The sequence below is a fragment of the Haliaeetus leucocephalus genome, unplaced genomic scaffold (assembly GCF_000737465.1).
Source record: "Haliaeetus leucocephalus isolate CR32 unplaced genomic scaffold, Haliaeetus_leucocephalus-4.0 Scaffold151, whole genome shotgun sequence".
NCBI classification, from domain to species: Eukaryota; Metazoa; Chordata; class Aves; order Accipitriformes; family Accipitridae; genus Haliaeetus; species Haliaeetus leucocephalus.
The window spans coordinates 15,017,829-15,038,832 of NW_010972587.1; the positions used below are offsets into that span (position 1 = coordinate 15,017,829).

General features: G+C 37.6%; 1 protein-coding gene across 1 annotated transcript in view; it reads right to left on the bottom strand.

Moving 5' to 3' along the window:
• Positions 1-20,627, bottom strand: part of ANKS1B (ankyrin repeat and sterile alpha motif domain containing 1B) — a 425,224-nt gene extending 404,597 nt beyond the window's left edge. The window contains 1 exon segment of the mRNA XM_010561984.1: positions 20,494-20,627. Within this exon segment, the coding sequence (XP_010560286.1) occupies positions 20,494-20,627 (134 nt within the window).
• Positions 20,628-21,004: the final 377 nt, after the last annotated feature.

The window sequence follows — 21,004 nt, forward strand, 5'->3', positions numbered from 1 at the left end:
AAAACTTTAATCCATTACAACATTCATATTCAAGCTAATGCAATATTTTTTTTCATAATTAAGGTTTTAAGAATCACAGTATCATTTGGTTTACTTAAATCCAATTATATATTTAAAATAAAAATGTTGCATATTCTGTCCTCCTTTCATTATCTAATTCTATAATTCTATTTTAAAATGGAAGTGAGTTTTTCATGAATTATGATTCATGAATCATTAATGCTTTCTGCCCAGGTTCTAGATAATTAATGATTTTTTCCTTCATAATCAAAGTAAAATGATAGTAAAATATTATATTAGACTTATAGAAAGCAATATTTATCATCATATTTTTCCTTTTTGAAAACCATACTGTGGGATGATTTCAGTTCTTCACAAATTTCTTTAAAAAAGAATTCTCAGATGTGGAGAACATTTTCAAGCTCATATCCTTAATAAAATAAAACATCCAGCCTATGTAACAAAAAAGTACTTAAGTATCATGCATTCTGAAAGTTGCTCTTTTTTTTGAGAAACTTTAAAAGGTCTCCTCCCATTACTTGTTAGTTAAATACTTTGAAAATGTATCTTTCATACTCAAGACTGATTTGTAAAAGTGTTCAATGTACTGGCATTCTGAAGCTAGTTCTCCACTTGGAATGTTACCAGTACAGCAGTACTAGTGTAAGACAAATTGCCTGTAACATGCATATATGCTGGATATTAGCAAAATAGTGTTTTTAATGGCACAAAGGAATTCTCCCATTCACTCTCCAGAGTAAATAGTTAAACCAATTAAAATTAAATTCATTTACTGAGGGATTTAATTTTTCCTTTTATATATAGATATATATTTATATACACACAGACACATAAATAAATGTCCTTTCTTACCCTTTTAACCAGTACATTTTTAATCCACAAATTTTCATGCACTCTCGTGCATGATTTTTTGAAAAGTCTTAAATCTTAATATTATTTTAGGATTTCTCAAACTATTTCCATACTACTTGACTACAGTATTTCACTCTATACTATAATAATTAGATGGTCTTTTATAAACACTAAGTTCCTTGACTGTATTATTCCACTTTAATGTATTCTAAGAATCTGTTCATCCTACCATGCAGAGTTAAATAAATCATGGTCTCCTGTACCAACCATGCTAAAAAGTTACTGCCCATCAGTAAAAAACAGATTCAGGGATGCTCTTTCTCTTTTTTATGGATGATAAATTTAGCAAGTGCCCTAGCAACACTGCCTATTCTTAAGCATTACCTACACTTCCCAGTGTTAAATCACATTTTACTTTCCTTATGACTACAACTGCTTTATTTGAGTTGGAATTTCATGTCAGACATCTACCTCAGACTAAACAGTCCTAAGAAAGGAGATCTAGAGTCATAGGAGAAAATATGGGATTTCTGAGGGCAGGAAATATGAGTGAGCATATGAAGGGAAATTCACAGGAAATTAAAATAAAATTAAATAAGAAGACAGAAAAGAGGACCGAACTAGTACAGCCAAGACCAGAAATTTGGAGAGAGGGAGTTGAAAGAATTAAAATAGCTGAGTAAAAAGACTGGAAGCATCAGCCTCCAGGGTAAGACTAAGAGCTGTGAAAGGACACAAAGACTCACAAGATATTTGGAGTAAAAGCTAATGCTAAGAAGGCAGTTGGACAAAGCAGAATAGTTGAACTTCCACTGAGTGAGCAGAAACATTTGTTAGAAACTCTGCTAGAACACATTTTCCTAAACTGAATCCCATGGTAACTGAGCAAATGTCAGCAACACTTTCGGCAAAATAATAATCATAGAATCACAGAATGATTTGGGTTGGAAGGGACCATAAAGATCATCTAGTTCCAACCCCCCTGCCATGGGCAGGGACGCCTTCCACTAGACCAGGTTGCTCCAAGCCCCATCCAACCTGGCCTTGAACACCGCCAGGGATGGGGCAGCCACAACTTCTCTGGGCAACCTGTTCCACTGTCTCACCACCCTCACGGTAAAGAATTTCTTCTTATATCTAATCTAAATCTACCCTCTTTCAGTTTAAAGTCATTACCCCTCGTCCTATCACTACACTCCCTGATAAAGAGTCCCTCCCATCTTTCCTGTAGGCCCCCTTAAGCTACTAGAAGGCTGCTGTAAGGTCTCCCCGGAGCCTTCTCTTCTCCAGGCTGAACAACCCCAACTCTCTCAGCCTGTCCTCATAGGAGAGGTGCTCCAGCCCCCTGATCCTCTTGGTGGCCCTCCTCCAAACCTGCTCAAGCAGGCACATGTCTTTCTTATGTTGGGGTCCCCAGAGCTGAAGGCAGTACTGCAGGTGGGGTCTCACCAGAGTGGAGTAGAGCGGCAGAATCACCTCCCTCGACCTGCTGGTCATGCTTCTTGTGATGCAGCCCAGAATACTTTCTGGGCTGCAAGTGCACATTGCTGGCTCATACTCAGTTTTCATCTGCTAATACCCCCAAGTCCTTCTCTGCAGGGCTGCTCTCAACCCACTCATCGCCCAGCCTGTATTTGTGCTTGGGATTGCCCCGACCCATGTGCAGGATCTTGCACTTGGCCTTGTTGAACTTCAGGAGGCTCGCACGGGCCCACCTCTCAAGCCTGGACTCTCAAGTCCAGGTCCCTCTGGATGGCATCCCTTCCCTCCAGCGTGTCGACCGCACCACACAGCTTGGTGTTGTCGGCAAACTTGCTGAGGGTGAGCTCAATCCCACTGTCCATGTAGCCAACAAAGATGTTAAACAAACAGCACCGGTCCCAATACTTCAGCAGATGAAATTCATTGTACAAATATAAAACTTCACCATGGACAAGAACAGACTGATGATACCCATCTGAAAAGGGAACAGTTTTAAATCTTGTTCAGTGCCTAAACAAATCAAATGTATGAGTGATACATGCATAATTGTGTAGTTCTTGCTAAGTCTATAAAAATACAGTCATAATACTTTGAGAGGTTCAGTACTTCTTTGAAGTCCACACCACAGACAAAAGTGCAAGTCCACTTCAAACAGTGCTAACATTTCTGAAGCTACCATGGAAGCACTAACACATTTCTTATTCAAAAATGTCATCACACAAAAGTAATGGACTTGAGAAGTGTACTTTAGAAAGGATTCAATATAGTACAAGCAGAACACTCCCTTACTTGGCAACATATTGCCTTTAGAATCCAGTAAAGTGTTTGACTTCCACTTTTTGAGTTTTTGATAATCCACTTCTCTATGTGAAACTTAAACTAAAAATCATTCTGAAGTGGGTTGGGGTTTTTTTTGTTGTTGTTTCTACTTTTTTAAACAGGAAAGACTAGAATGTGAAACTCAAGACTGCTGGATTATGATGGGAAGATTAAAGTCCCCCTTTACCATGGTTCTCTTTTCCAAGAAAGTGTCCTGACCAATAATGTTTGTAAGTTTTGTTTTTAATTTTTTTAAACTATTTCAATATGTTTATGTAACTATATATAATCTTTGGACCAGGGAAAAAGTGTGTGTTGGGTAAACTAGTGGTTAGAAAACTCTCTTGGGATAATGACAGACTGGAGACTTGAACCTGCGTCTCCACATCAGAGGTGAGTGATATGGTTATCAGCTTAACTGCTGGTTTGGATTCTCTTACACTCCAAGTCATTTCTATGCTGAGAGACTTAGATCACTACAAGTATCATAAAAACTAGCACTGTTCAAGGGAAAAAGCTGGTATTTCTTCATTAAAGCTGGCTTAAAAAAAATTAAATATCTTTATCCACTTTAATGTTACTACCTGTTTCAGTAGGACTACCTGCCCTTCATGGCTATGTCACACATTCATGCACACCTACAGACATACAGACAAACACCTCTGCTTTCTTGAAAAAAGATGGGGGTGGGGGGAAAAGGATATGTACCTTCAATGTCCTCATATCATTTGAGGAATGTGTGTCTCTAGGGAAAGGAACTTGCTCTTTTCACTGAAGCATAGATCTATAAAATGGACACATAGCTACCTATCTGTGACTGCGCTCATCTCCAGAATTTTCAAGGTCTCCTCCATAGGCAAGACATCACTCAAATCTATTTGCAAAATTTGTTCAGCATGTTTTTATCCTACTTGCATTACTTTCTTTTATTACCAAGCCCTGTCTCATTAGCATTTAAGTAACATTCCTCAACAGAAAAGAATATGATGATAAAGTGAACAATTATTTACATTTAAGTTTTTAAGCTGCAGTGGAAAATACTGACCTATTGAGAAATTGATAGTCTAGCTCACTATTGATTAACAGTGAAACACATAAACACAACTTGATAGTGTTTCAAATGGAGAAGAGAATCTAATCATCAAAACTCTAACAGAATTTGAGATGTGTAATATTTAGCACAAATGGGAGAAGTAACACTCAGTTACACAGTATCATTTATATGATACTGTCTAGTTACAGAATACATTGCTGTTAGCCAAAAGACATTTTGTTCACTTGGAATGTGAATTAATATTTAGGTGTGCAAGTCTTCAGCTGTTATGCTAAAGATAAATGATCACAGCTTAAGCCTGAAAATCAATTTTAAGGGATGCATGGCAAAACTCTTTTTGGGTACAGTAATTGCTACTCAGAGCATATGCTTACTGACCAAAAAATCTGTTCAAAAATCAATCACTTCAATATGATGGAAAAAATCAGATACTGTATCACATACAGCCAACTTCAGCACAGCCACACAATACCAAATTAAGAGACAGATTACATTTCAAATGAGAAGATAAAGTCAGGCCATTATTTCCTTTTCTGATAATTTTTAAGGTGGGTCACAAATCACTAATCTTAGTCCAATGTGTTTGTTTACAGTTTTTTTCAGCACTTTCAAATCTAGCTAAAAACTCTTCACATGACACCTATCAAAACTAAACTGAAAACACTTTTAGAAAATAATTCTTCATAAATTAACCAAGAGCATTTTAAATACCAACTTTAAATGAAAACCAAATATTTTTATCATTCATATTATTGTCAAGTTCTGTATGCTTAGATGTGCAATAATGTGCCCTAATAGAGTTGCAAAGGGAAAGAGATTTGTCATTAAAACTATAGTGCATCTGCCTGTGATGATCCAAATGTGAGGCCGTGTGACTAAAATTGCATATGATTAAAAGAATGCACTAAGATAGGACAGCCCCCTTTGCTGCTCTGATAAATCAGCACTCATTTAAAATAGTTCCTGACAACTCCCTATGTGAGTGTCAATCCAACTACTTTGAAAGGTAGCATCTGCCTTTTAGTTACAGTGAAAATAAAGCAATCCTTTACAGAGTTTCATATGCTTTGTAGGAGGCTCATCTGATGCCCAGTAAGTGTGGTAGTGCAATAGTCTGAAATGAATCTTGTATACAGATTGCTTTCTATGGAGCTGAGAAAGGAAACCCCCAAAGACCCCAAAATAACTAAAGATACTTTTCAGGAATATAATGAATTGACAGTTTTACCAAGAGGTTCATTCTTCTCAGGAAGATCTCAGCTGTATTCTGGACTTTTCCAAGAATCCCAGAAGACTGTAGCAATGCATGCTGCATGACGGTTGCTGAAACTACTGACAATGCCACAGCATCTTGCAAGTCAAGTGAAACTTGGACAAAGACGTGTACTATGAGCTCACCTTCTGGAATAATTGTTCTTAATTCCTCTTTAGAGTTTATTGGGAACTTATCCAGAAATGGTGACATCTTGTGCCATTTAAGAAAGTCATATTTTCAAAGGAGATTTTGTTAATTAGCTACTATGAATTGAAGACTAGCCAAAGTAATATACTTCCTTCCAAAGAGGTCTAGACACTCTGGCTCCATCCTTTAAAGAGTAATCCTGAGGCCTGCTGTCTCATTCTCTCCTGAGTTTTTTTTAAACCCAGAATACATTTAAACAGAAATACCACAAAGGGACTCAGCTCCTTTCTTCTGCCTTTTTTCAGAGCTGGTGGTTTTGGCATTTTCCCAAGTAGCTAGACAGATTCATTCACATGTGCTCCAGGTCTGTTGGGCAAAGACCAGATGACGTCCAACAACTCATGTGTATCTTCTTGTCACTCTCTAAATAAATTTATTTGCCACTCCTTAGCTTTCATCAGTCTTTGAGGAAGGTTCTGAAAGTGGATCTCTACCTCTCTGTCCAGGAAGTTATCATGCCCCACTTCCCAAGTCAATCCTGTATCCCTGATCTTATCACTTTTGCCCAGCATTGTGTCTGTTCTTTCAAGCTTCCCAATGAATTCTGCCCTGATTATGTTCAATTTTTCCATGGCATTGTTAAATCTAGTGCCTTCTGCATTCTCCAAAAGCATTAACTTAGATCTTCAATTTTTTTATACTGGACTCCCTGGCCTTGGGGTGAGTATCTGCAGCAAGCTCCTCTTTTTCAAGGTTGGCATAAGGAACTTCAGGATTCTTCACTTCCTAACTTTTTCCCCCTTTTCAAGCTGGTGTCACAGTGAGAGAAAGGAAGGGGAGAAAAACAGTTATACTGGGAAATGGAGGGATAATGATGAGAAAAAATTCTATGAAAACAATATGTAGTTGCTGAAGGAAGGGAAAGAAAGCTCTGTTTGTCTCTTACCAACATCATAATTAGCTGATTCATTCCCTGGAGGTTGTCCACTGAAGTAGGTAGTCTAACAGAGAGGATGCTCCCTTGGCTGTTTAAAAAGCAGACATTTCTTAGCAACCTCACTTGCTTTTCTCAAAACTTATTTCCTGAGTCTGTGACCTATTACAACCAGATGAGCTATAAAGCAAGAGGAGGAGAAGCAACTGTTGCAAGTTTGTTTTGTGGCAAAAACTATTTATGCATTGGAAACACATCACAAGATTTCTGTTGCTGTTAATCCTTTTCCGACATTTATACCTACGTAACTCTTACACAGTTTTGGAGCACTTAAATTATTTCTGTGGCAAGAATACCTTGTCATAACTGGTGCTGAGGGTCTAGGTCTCGGAGTTCTTGTACACCCTCAGGCTTGATCAAAAGAGTGAAGAGACCATATGATTAAAGTCAGCTCCAAGTATGTTTTGAAAACTGACCACAAAAAGCCCACTTTTCCATTATACAATCCTCACAAACAGAAAAATTAAGAGATTGAGTATCTACCATTGTTAAAATAGTCACATCACAAACGGGCTCAATTTTGTTTAGCTATGAGATGAATATCTAGTATTTTCTGAGAAACAGTACTAAAAAATTCAACCAAATAAAACTTACTCCTAAACACTAACTGAAGAAGTCACTGGTCTAGTTTGAGTCAGTGAGCAACAGAAGCCAAAGATTCTTTTTCTGATTGTAGGAGACACATTCAACAAGGGAAAATACAGGATTAAAAGAAAACATTCTTATTTCAGCATGGCTGAGTCTTTTTTTCACAAGTTAACACTTTAGAAGTATTTCTGAAATCTAACAATTTTTTGTTTTGATGCTGAGAGCCCTTTAATTATATAAATTCCCAGATCTTTCAGCAAAAAATTTACTTGTTTTAAACTATTATCTTTATTTAAAAAATATATTTAAATATATTTTTTAAAAAAAGAACAAAAGATTGCAGTATTTTCAAATCTAGTGCAACATACTTCCATCTTAATATGAAGATTTTGGCGCTCTGCACACTTGGAGTGGAGAAGCAAATATCCCAAAATAAACTACTATCCCCTGGGGCAACTCATTAAGCAGTGGCTTGTTAGATGTAGAAGCAGGTGTAAAATACACATACAGATCACTTGACCAAACATCTGCAACTTTAACCCTATGAAACATTTGCCACTTCAGTCCTTGAACTGAAGAAAACATTAAGGTGTGTGCTTTTTAAGTACATGCTTCCATCTCTTCAAAGTAAATTTGCCTGTCAAGCAGTGTATTTTTTAAAATAATAGACATATGTGATCTAGATCATAATGAGTGGTGAGTACAGGAACCCTAACCTGTGAGGTTCTGGATCTCGCTGCATTTCTCATGATTCCACTCCCTCTTTCTCAATAGCCCACCTCTAAACCCAGCTGATGCCCAAGCCTGAACCTGCTCCCCAAGATCAGTTTCTTGGGATTTATAAGAAATCAGACAATGGCATCATACTGAGTATGTCCCATTGTTTCTCCAGGATTTTCTGCAAAATCTGCATCTGGATCCAAATCCTCTTTCTTGGTTGCATTTCTGATAATCTTCACCATAATTCAAGAAGTGCGCAAAACCAGTTATCACAATAATGTCACAATCAAGTACTAACATTTTTAGACGGTTATAGGCAGCTCCAAATCAACGACATATATTCTTCTTCAGATCACACGGGATGGGTATGCCTTCAAACACTGGCATTATGTCAAAATTCTTGGGCCTGCAAGTGTCTAATGAACTTTTCATTTCACCTTTCCTTCATCTATTCTTGCCTGAATGACAGAGACATGGAGGCTGAATGAAGTATCTCTCTTTTTTGGTTAAGCAGTACCAACGTGGTAACAGTCACCAGGACTGGCTTCATCTACTGTAAAGCTTACTCCTGAAGTAATTCATTAACTCTAATTTGTCAATTTAAGTGGGGAAATGATACATATCCCATTTGTGCTTCAAACTATCTTTCTAGGGCATGATATATAGGAGGAAACATTTCATCACTGGGGAGTGACCGTGCTCTTTCTGCAATAACTGTTTCCCACAAAAGAAGAAAGGAAAGTAACATCCTTCCCCTACATGCAGCTGTTTCATTTCCATCTTCACAAATTACTTTCAACAATTAAAGTTTGATTTTCCTTGCCTCACCTTTGCTGCTTCAGGTAATATAATGGGAATCTTGTTCAAATGTATATCATTACTTGCCAAAAAGAAAAAAAGCAAAAAGAAAAAAGAAAAAAATTTTCCTCCAGCACCTCTAATTCCACATCATTTTTTTATAAGGATATTAGATACACATGAGGAGTTGTATTTTTTGTAAATTAATAGAGGCATCTGCAAATTCATTATGTTCTGTTCGCCACCACACAGGTAGTCTATACCTATATTCTCAAAAAAAATATATTTTTCTGTTGAAAAATATTTGTTTTTCTGTGGAAATATATATAAAAATATATACAGAAAAGTGTATTAAAGTATTGAGGTTTCAAAGGCAAGGATTGAAGTGCTGGTGCTAAGTCATCCTGCTTACACATATGTATTAGCTTTAATAATTACATGATTCCACATTATTTTTCCCTGTGCAATGAACGCTGATCTTGGAACAGTTGAAGGCCTATCCCCTATAACGAGGATGACTGAATAAGAACTCTCTTCTTTTTGAAAAATCAAAGGTATTAAAAGGTGCGTTGGTACTTACCAAATCAATTAAACAAGAACAGTAACAGCAGCTTAATGCTGCACCACAGAACTGGATTCTATCCGTGTCTGCACTCCAGAAACAAATCTCTGAACATCTGAAAAGATCTTGATACATTTCAACACATAAAATGCTAGTTAATTTATAGAGAATGTTCTTCACATAATACTTCATAAAGATGTGAAACCCTTGCTGTGAGATGCTATGAATGCTAAAAATTTGCATTGCTTCAAAGACCAATTGAACAAATGCATGGAAGAAAAATCCACTGGAGCTATTAAATACAAAGACAATACATCTGCTTCAGAAAGCTGCTGTAAATTGTTGGAAGCTGTGAGAGTACACTGGAGGAAATATTACTTACTATATGCTTGCTTTGCTACTATATTCTTCTAAGACCAGCCTCTTAACTCCCAGTCACTACTGGAGAAGAGTACTTGGCTAGATGGACCTTCATTCTGACCAAGAAGAGCCATTCCTTTGTTTTTACACTAGCTGTATTAATACTGTGAAAAGTGAGCTCCTTGTAGTCACCAGTTAGAAACACCAAGTCAGTGGATACTTCTCACCATAATGTAATTGTGCTTCAGTTAGCATTTGTGAACTGCAGATATTAACACCCCTACTCGGTCATGGTAGTACTGTGACAGTAAACTCATTAATGTTGTGAAGCAGTCTGATACCATAGTGACAAACACCCCACAAAAGCCCAGGAGAAAAATTAATCATTCTTTTTCTAGAGAATAGTTTGAATTGTGCGCAGTAAATAAGGCTCGGGGCTAAACATTGAATAGTAAGGATAAAAAATATTTAATAACTGCTTATTCAATGAGCACTGTCTATCCTGGGCTGCAACTGAGGTAAGAACCTTGTGAAAGAAAAGACTACAGGACTGTGTCATTAAAAAAAAATACAATGTCTACATTCAGGCAGCTAAATAAAAACTGCACCAGCAACCTTATTTTTACCACTAACAAAAAAGCAAACTAGAACTCCTGAAATTTCCACCATGTGGTGTCATCTTGGCAAAACTTTACCAGATGATTTAGGATCTCTATATCCATCACAACAACCTCTTCCATTGAAACTAATGGAACGACTGATGGCACTTTATTAGCCACTGCCTATTTTAGCACTAAAAGAAAATAAGACAGTTTGCAAATGCATTTCACAAATATTTGTTATAACAAGGAAATATGAAAATGTCAGGCTCTGAATGAAAACTGTGTTTCAGTGGATATACATTTTCTCTTTATTCTGCTGAATGTAACTCCTTTCACCCTGTTCTTTTTATCTTGTCTCCTAAACTTGCTTCTTCCACTCCTCACTAGTGCTAACCTCCATGGCCAGCCAGTCTCATTTCTTACTCCCAGTCTCAATTCTTATACCCATTTCCTTTACTAACCATTTCTAGTACTCGAGCCGTTTCAGATTTTTATATACAGCCTGCTTGCCGAAACACTCCAAATACTCCTATTCAGGTCTCTCTCCCTTCACCTGTCTTCTAGCCACATCTCCTCACCCAGAACACATGCCTATGCCATTCTTTTAGAGGCTTCATTTTCTGCTTATGTCATGATTCCTATCCTTCTGAAATCAAGACTTACATAGTCTACATGAAAGTAAAAATAGAGGGGATAGATTTAACTATTGTGACAGGCAAACAACAGATTTGTAACACATACATATACTATATAACATATGCTTTATTTCTACATTTGGTATATTTGGTTCTCTGAAACGTTACTTGTGCACATTATGTGAGAAGATCCCTGGCAGATCATTAGACCACTTGGTTATGCAAGATACTGCTCTGCAATAAATGTGCACAAAACAGGAAGCAGAGTGATTGCAAATTACTTACAAGCATAATCTGACAAATTAGCTATACAGATGACAAGGAGGATATGGAAGTGGATAAATAATTACTCGAGAAAATTGAAAACTAAAAATAAGTGTAAATTACATTTTTTAGGAAACCTTATCAATGACTTAATTGAGATTCTGGGGTCAAACTGCTAATATTAATATGTTGGGGGCTTTAATCTGCAAAAATAACCTAGACACACAGATTCACTACTCATATCTAGTATATCTATAAATAGAAAACATCAATAAATAGAAAACAATGACCCTGACAAGTCAGCAAGTAAACATGGAAGACATTAAACTCACAGTTAACTCTCAGAACTACCAGTAACAAACACCCTAGAAAGTTACATCAGAAAAGTTTGAAATTCCGGCAATATGCAGAGGGAAAATACCTATTCCAGAAGATATTCCAAATTCTAATTTATAAAGCTCTTTTTTTTTTTTTTTTTTTTTTTTTCCTTCCCTAAAAGGCATCTATTTCCTGGACACTTCTCACACTGTGACAACATGAATACTTTACAACTTAACCTATTCCAGCACTTGTCTGGGCTATGAAGGGTTAGGAAAAAACCCACACACCAATCACACCATTCTTACAAGAGAAAGAAATTACTAATGTGTAAACTCAAAGAATAAATGTGATACTGATGTTTTTGTAATGACTAATATGACAGAAAAAGAAGAAAACCACAAAAAATTGTCCAACCTGACATAAAAGCCAGTAGCAGTGCAAGAGGTTATTCAGTCCCAGCTGCAGGACTTCACAATGGCTTCGGCTGAATTTCAAGCGGCTCCAAGCAGCCCATTTCTCAACCCTGTCCAGGTCCCTCCTCATAGCAATTCTTCTTATGAACTGTTTCTCCTCAGTTTGGTAGCATCTAGAAACCTGCTGTACTTGACATATTGCAATCAATACTGGCCTTTGAATCCTGAGGAAACCCTCTAGTAGACACCAACAGTTGGAGTTTTTACTGTTGATCACAACCCTCAGAGCCATGCAGTCCAGCCAAGTTTCCACCGATCTCATCATCCTCTCAGTCCATAGCTCACTATTTTGACTGAAAGAGACTGCTCTAAAGTAAAGTTGAACAGCATTCACAGTTCTCCTCTTGTCCACAGAGGCAGTTACCTCATTGTAGAAAGCAATTAAGGTTGGTCAGGCATGATTTGAGCTTGGTAAATCCATGCTGGCTGTTCTCAATCACATTCTTGTCCTTCGTGTGCCTAGAAATTACTTCCATGAGGTTATGCTCTGTAACTTTCCCTAGGACTTCGGTTAGACTGATGAGCCTGATGACCCCAGAACATTCCTCTTGCCCTTTCTGAAGATGGGCATGACATTTTCCTTTTCCAGTCATCAGAAACTTCCCGTGTTTGACATGATCTTCCAAAGATAACAGTGGCCTCGCAGTAACATTGGTCCCTTGAATTTAAGTGTTCCCCTGATCTTCCTCTACTGTGGGTAATGCTTCATTGCCACACAAATTTTACTAGTAGGCTCAGGAACCTGGGAAGTCAAACTTTACCACCAAAAAAAAAACAAAGCAGAAAACGCAATGAGTGTCTTGCCTTTTCCATGTGCTTTGTCACTAGGTCTCCTGCCCCACTGAGCAGTGGGTCCACATTTTCTTTTGCTGTCAACATACTTACTTTTGCCCTTCCCATCCCTCACTAGTTTCAACTCCAGCTAAGGTTTTTCTAACTCCATTCTTGCACACTTGGCATATTGGTAACAAACCTCATGTGATACAACATCATGCATTTTATGTATTTTTCATGCATGTCTAAATTCAACCATTCAGGATTCTGTCTCTTGACCAGATAATCAATAGAGTACCTAATAGTAATAGTACCTAATGCCTACTACTTCCGAATTCATTCAAATCAGCTATAAAATACAAAAGGAGAGAAATTCTACCCGGATTTTGTCTTAACCTATGCTCCCTAACTGTATTGGCTAGATCTCCACTGGCTATAATGGGAACTTAGACACCTAGCACAGACATCAACACCTATAGAAAAATAGCTACCACTGGGTGTTTTAAATTGGAACCAAATTGCACTCAATCTGTCATTTTTAGCATTTTTCTTTCTTTAGAAAACGTATGTGCAATAAATGGGAAACAGTGTAAAATGATTTTAATAAAAGCACAACCTGATGGAATTAAATCTCACAGAACCTTTCTTATATTAGATACATGTACGTTATTAGAAATTCATAGATGTTAAATTAGGTACAGAAGAGTTGTTGTATCACTTCTTAAATGCAAAGTGAACATACTGAAAATTCTGTCACCAGGAAAAAGTAATTAAAAAGTAATAAAAGTCTTCCCATAAAGGCTATAAAGTTCAAACAAAATGTATTCCCTACTTCCCAAAAGGATCCATGTACATGAAAATGTCATATTAGTAGGCAGGAATTAACACTGCTTATTATGCCTTACACATTTAACATTAAAAGTTGTCAAAATATTTTAACTGGAAGTAATAAAAAGGATTAGGATCTGTACTCTGATTGGAAGTGTCCAGCAGAAAAATTCCATGGCAAAAAGGGAATTCCAGCTGTGGAACTCTTGTATATGTCACCTCCCCAGGCAAGCAGGATGAAGGAAAGGGAGTGTAACTGCACTCTACACTGTATTGTCCCTTAGGGATTATATACCAGTAACATAAATTAAAGCAGTTTATAGGATGCTTCAACTAGTGCCTGTGTCAGGGCAATTAAAAAATGGCCTAGAGCCATAAGCAGTTCCTTAATAGCTCATCCATGAATACCCATACAAACTGAAACTGAGGCAAATACAGAATTTACCTGTAGATTTTTAGAAACATGGTTATGTTCTTCTTCATCACTAGTGCAGTGACTGTGAAAATGCTTGTCTTAAAAGCATCTGTATTTGCTCATCATAACATTTCCAACCTTGACAAGTCACAAGATAGCAGACCTTTCAGATTACATCATTCTTCATTTTATTTCATTTATTGCCCCTCTTAGTTCTGCTATAACACTACCACTTAAAAGCAGCAATGTCATGTATCAATTTTAAAAATGTATAAAGCAGCATTAAATCTATTGAATTACCAAACTACTAAAATCATCAATGTCAGACAAGAGGGAAAACAAGATGGTGATCAAAATGCATTTATATGGTCCTCTGCAGAGTTAGACATTAGCTATCTAGTAGCTAAGAATTCTAGAAGAATTCTAAAAGAATTCTTTTAAGTTACAGACATTTCAGCTTTCTGGGCATTTTCCTTACCTTCTCCTTAACATGTTTGTAAAATTTCTCTTATTATTTCTCCTGACTCCATTATAAGCTCCAACAGTCCTCCCAGCACTGCTACATCCCATATCTCGATCCTATCTATGGGCAGACAGTATGACCTCGGTAGAATATACTACTAGATCTACAGTTCTCGCTGGTCATTTTTTACATTTGGTCTAACATTTTAGAAAATTAATAGAATGTACACTTGAACAATACTCTGAAAACAAGATCCGGAGTAAGGAGAAGTGAGAAGTTTATCCATGGAGATTAACTACAGAGCTGTGAATCCCAGATCACACTGAGTTCCTAGGGAAGATTTATTGCACAAACTTTGGGAAGTGCCTTGCCCTTATCAATGAGATTTCTACCAGATGTCCTGGATACTGCCCACATTGCTACCTTTACATATGGTAAATGTTTCAAACTTGTGAAGAAATCTAAGGAATTCCATAGATAAAATTTTGTCTACACTTCGATTGAAAGCACTTATCAGAAATAAGAATAAAAATAAGTCTAAGAAAGGTAGAAAATAACAAAATGAAGGTTAAGTTTTAAGAGAAGCTCTTACATTTGAAGGGCAGACATGCAGAATCAAGGCAGCAATCAACTATCACTAATACCAAACAGCATGAACTAAGTGTTGCAGTGATCATTAATTTGCATTTCATACTGAAAGACAAAAGGAAAAAAATATGCCCCCAAAAGACTTTTAAGTTTCCTACTCTTAACAGGATAAAGAAGGTAATTGGGGAATCTGGGAATGCTTGTCTCTGCTGGGGACATCAGTATAAACCCCTCCATCTATTAATTAAAAGGAGTGTAACTAAAATTAGAAACAAGCATAGACTAATTGGATGCCCTATTGACCTATATGTAACAAATACTTGCCATTTTATTACCTGTGCTGGTTGTCTGAAATAAATACCTTCTAACACAGAAACAAGTGACCTCAGAAGTATGTAAGCTCAGAACCCTGCTACTGCAAACCTCATATAATACAATCTCTTTATAAAATCAACCTAAGAAAGTTTCTCTTACTTTAAACAACGCTATTTGTAATGAAAAACAGAACTAGTGCCTTTATTTTTGTTGATAAGGTGATCCATTTGTTATTTAAATTATAACGTGAAAACAACTTTGTTAAAATTTTAACTAAAGCTTCATAAAGTATTTCCGTATTTTAAATACTTTCTGGTCTACAAGCCATATCCAAGTGTGATCTGATTTCGCGCAGGAAGCTGAATGAATCACAGGGCTCTGCACAAGGATAGAAGTAGATTTGTGTGGTTCTCAGCATGCACTGAGGCCATCAGGCTAAACTGTGGCTTTGCTGCGAGCAAGACACTGCTCTGAGAAACAGATGAGGAAACAGATTGCAACTTGCAGACTGACAATCTGCTTGCTGAGTTTCTTATACTTTAGAGGAAAAATATCTTGGGCCAGGCCTATACATGGTGTAGCTGCGCTAAGAAAGGACAAGGAAAGAATGGAGCCATTCCCTGCCACAGTCTGCCAAGTGTAGAAGGGAAAAAACCAGCTCCATGCAGGCTGCTCCGCCCTCCCATGCTGTGTAATGGCAGGAGCCAACAAAGAGCAAGAAAGGGCCAACTCACCCTTCCCTACTAACTCTCTGCCAGTTCACATTAATTCATATCCTATCCCATAGCCCTGTTAAAAATCCAAAGCTCTTTTAACATGGAAAGTTTAAAAAGACTAAAAATTAGCATTTAATAAAGAACTACCCATTTTTCTTTCGGTTATAACACAAAAAGGAATGTACATGACTGCACATGGCAAAATTATATAAGGTCTCTGAGATACACAAAAACCTTCAAAGCTATTTTTCCTAAAACACTTTGAAAGAAACAAAGTCTGTCTCTGTCCAACAATGAAAAACTGGTTGGTCAATAAAAACATGTTACGTATATTCAGATAATCAAATTAAGTAAACTAAAAACACTGGGTTTGTTAGAAGCACATTACTCTTTTTATGTGTTAAATCATTCAATGTACATTTAGGGATTTGGGATGCAGGAATTGAATGATACATTCTGTTAGAGGGACTGCGGGATTTCACTCTCAAGTTTTAAAGTTTATACTGGAATAACACAAAAGTCAGTGAAATAATTTAAAAATCTGTGAAAATTCTCTTTGCGATCTACTACACACCTAAAAACCACCTTTTTTTTTTTTAATATATGAAACAGAGAAAAGAAACTTTCTTTGCACTTCGGTCTTCTAAACTCTGAATGTTTTACGAGGTGTCTCAAAACATCCTTGTTTCATAGTAAAAGAACAGATCCCAGCCCTGCACTAATTTTTTGGGTTGGAGACTGTAGCCTACATGCACATGTAACACAGCTTTAGATGTCCTAGTGTATGCCACCTGGAATGTAGATATATCTCCACAGGTCATGGTTCTTCGTTAATCAGCCCATGCAGGTGCCTCAGAAACTAATGGGCATATAAAACGCCACTAAACACCTAGGTTGAAGCAACTAAATTACTCTATGCCGGGTGTTTACTGAGGATTATACTTGCTCTAGTATGTTGCAATGCCTTATGCTAACTTTTGCATCTGAGGAATTCACTGTCAGTATATTCAGCCACAATCTTTATATTCCAGAGCAAAGTATAGAAGTTGAGGTAGGGGCCCACAGACTGACCCAGAGCCTTCAAATGCTCCTCCTGAACTGGAACAAGTTATACGGTCCACCCAAACATCACTGATCTGTTGTCATTGCTTTAGATGAATCAATTTGGGCATGCGGTCTTACATAGAATCTATTACAGATATCTGGGTGCATATGACCTCTTAATTAAGCATATATCATTTTTATGCACTTCGCACATGCTCTCCTTTAAGCATGTGTTTAAATCCTCACAGGAATTCATTCACATATTTATATGCGTGCTTAAATAGCCTTCTGGAACACTGTTGTCTTCCTGAACTGTTGTCATAATTTAATATAATGACTTATAAGTTAGAAGTCAGCCCTTTAAAAATTAGATAATTTACTCTGCAATTACATCAATGAATAGGTTCAGCTATAAAACAACCATATATAGCCTTGCCCTATTTCTCCCTCAAGTGCCATAAAATACACCAAGAGTCAGAAAAAAATTGTTACAAAAATGTAAATAGGAGATCAGAGCTCAGATAGTTTGTTCCTTGTTTCAGATAACAATCGATGCACATTTGTCAATTCATGAATATTAAACTCCATTCACAAGGTACATAATTACTGCAAAGCAAATTTCCACAAAAAAAGGCATCAAGCCACGGAGAGTTCAGCCGCATGAACTGAGTTGTCTCCCGCACTTAGAAGAAATCCAAAGGGATAGTGTGCTGCTACGTAGACCAACATATCAGGCACAGTATTAGTCCATTCTATGCTGAAAGACTTGGACTTTTCCAACTAATGCTAAGGAAGAGCGTTGCGAAAAGGAAAAGGAATGGCGACACGGACCTTTCTCACCAGAAAAGGACAGGTACGGTTCTGGGGCACCATTTTAGGAACTGAGCAATAATTATGATAAATGAAACACCAGGAGTTACTGTCAAACACAATGTCTCCTAAAGATTCTATAAAAAGAAGAAAAATATGTCCCTATATTTTTTTCTGTTGATTTCTGTTAATTATAACTTTCAAAAGCAGTTTTTAGTCTAATAAACTGTATGCAAAAAATACTAGCATAGCTCTACTAGTACGCTACTTCACTTGGTTTTCTGTTGAAAAAAATCTCCAGATCACGCCCACCTCAAATTTAAACTTTTATACTGTACAATTATGGCTCTTGTACAACTTTGCTATTTTCAGTAAGTGTTGATTTCCTAAACAGGATCAAGGTGCTAGTATGATTTCCTTTCAGTACCTCCTCCTGTTTCCATGTGTTCTGTACCAAGATAGATCCAACCTTAATCTTGCATGTCATTCTGAACTTAATCTATAACTACTGGCATCAGTTAGATCATGCAATTTCTCAAAAAAAAGCTATGTTAAAATACCTAGCACATATAATTCTTTCTTAGAAACACTTTCTGTAATGCATAGGAGCTTCTACTTTGACCAATCCTGGTGAAGTCAATGAAATTATTGAGATTCCCTCTAAAAATCATTATGTTCAATAGTGTGTTAGATTGTGAATGTTTATGCATCAATCCATAACTGAATTGTTTTTAAATGTTTTCAAATGACTTCTTTAAAATTAGAAATATTTTAGCAGCTGTATGCTAAATTTTTACTTTTAAGTTACATTTACAGAAGCCATAGCCTTTCTTTATAACATTAGCAAGAAATATCATAAATAAAACAGTGCATGTTTTACTTTGCTTTACTTCTCTTTAAGCTAAGTGCACCTCCAGAAAAAAAATAAGACTACGGTTGAGTTTACAACCTAAAATACTTAAATTCTGAGTAAAAAACAATGACTGTCATGATCCACCTGTATATACAAAACACATGGTCAACATGTTCTCTATACACAAAGTAGAACACTGCTGTATAATAAAAAAGAAAAACACAAGCAAATACACTCCCTCTGGATATACAGAACTTATGATATACAACATGAAAGTAACAGTGCAAGAATATAGCACAGGCACTAGCCCTGCAGAAAGTCACTACACAAATCATGCAGTAGAACTGGATTATAAATGGCTAGTCATTGCACTGAAGTGAACTTACTCCTGTACTTACAAAAAATGGGTATCACATTTTAAGACGACTCATATTTTAAATTCAACCAATTATCTGGCATAGTCCTTGCTAAGCAGCCTATTCAAGCACAGCACAGAAAGCAATCGCACAGTGTGTTTTGATTTTGGTCAATGGGCTGGTAATTAAACAATAGTGCAATAACTAATTGAACTGGGGCACCACAGAACTTTGGCAAACTATGAATATCTGAACTGTTGTTTACAGCACCAAAACCAGCTTTAAAATAACAAGACCTTATGATAGAGCTTAAACAGGTGTAATTTGGACAGTTACACTAAATTTTCTCTGATAGGGAACACTGAAATAATATATTGACGAGGAGGTACTGGCAATAGAATCACAAATATATTTTTATTTAAGCAATTTCCATTTCTCTAAGCCTTTTCCTTCTTTCCAGGAAAAAACAAACAAACAACAAAAAACCCCAAACCAACCAACCAAAACAAACCCCCAGTTTATTAAATTTCTAGGTCAACAGTGTTTCAGTCAGTCTCCTTTTGCTATGCCTAGTGTAGTGTTGAACAGTAGCACTGGACTGTGTGCTGCAGACCTTCTCTTGTTCGAATACTGTCAAATGTCATAAATGCTTGTGATGATGCTCTTACTTAAGAGCACAATGAAACTTAACATCAAAGCCATGCTGTAGATTGCCCGAGATATGACTAATGACTAAAGTTAAGTCCTTTCACCCAACATGGCCAGTAACCCAGTTTCACTCCACTAAATCCAGGTACCTTGAAAGTAACGCTGCTCTTACCTAACCTGCTCCGTAAGTTTTACACCTCCTCTGCCTTGATGATCTCTCATAAAAAAGATTCCCTTTCTTTGTTTTGTAGGCTCATTACTACGGCATGCCTAATTTCTTCTGCAAGTGAGGGTAGCAACTATGGGTGAGGGTATGGGGTGAAGCTATGGCTTTTTACACAAAATTCCACAATACAATGCCTTGACTGTGATTAACGCTTCCACCTGTGATTAAAAGTAGTGATTTGAAGGTGAAATATCAAAGGGCGAACAATTAGTATATTGTGCATATTAGCCCAGCAATAAAAACATTAAGTTCTGCACCACAGCTAGTAACAGAATGAACGAGTACCTTACTGACGCATTGAAGGCAAGAAATTCAGTATCGCTATATTAATAAAATGACTGCCTGTGACTTTAAACACGGGCACACTTGTACTTGGCCAGAGAGTGAACGATTTATTGTTACTATGAAGGATGCAGGAAGGGAAAGGAAGATGAGAGGGGCGATGGTGATGATGATGATAGGGGAGAGGAGGTTAACATCCCCAGGTCTGACGGGGAACGATGTCCCTACCTCAGTAAGCTGGATAAGGGAATAGCTCCAGATCCACTGCCCAGGATCCCTCCTTTCCTCCCAGAGAGGAGTTTCTCCACCAGAGCCACATTCCCAGTGCGAGCAGCCTCCAGCAGTTCCTGGTCCTTCCCCATGGTCAGCCACCGAGCAGCCCCCCACGCACCCCGCCGCGCACCGGCAGAGCTGCAGCCCGGCGGCCCCCTCTCCTCACAGAACGACCTCCCCCCCGACCCCAGCCCCTGCCTCCGAGCGGAGCACAGCCAGATTCCTGCAGTCCCTTCCAGACCAGCAGGAGCAGCAGCAGGAGGGAGGAGGAGAATCACCTCCTCCTAGTTTCACTGGATCATTTCTGGGTGGAGTGTGGAGAAGGCGGGGGGGGACACGACACACACGACGCGAACGAGGCCAATAAAGAACCTCCACACACACACACACACTCACACACACGCTCCCGTGCACACACCCCGAGCCCCGGCCCGGAGGACGGAGCGGGCAGCCTCAGCCCCAGAGC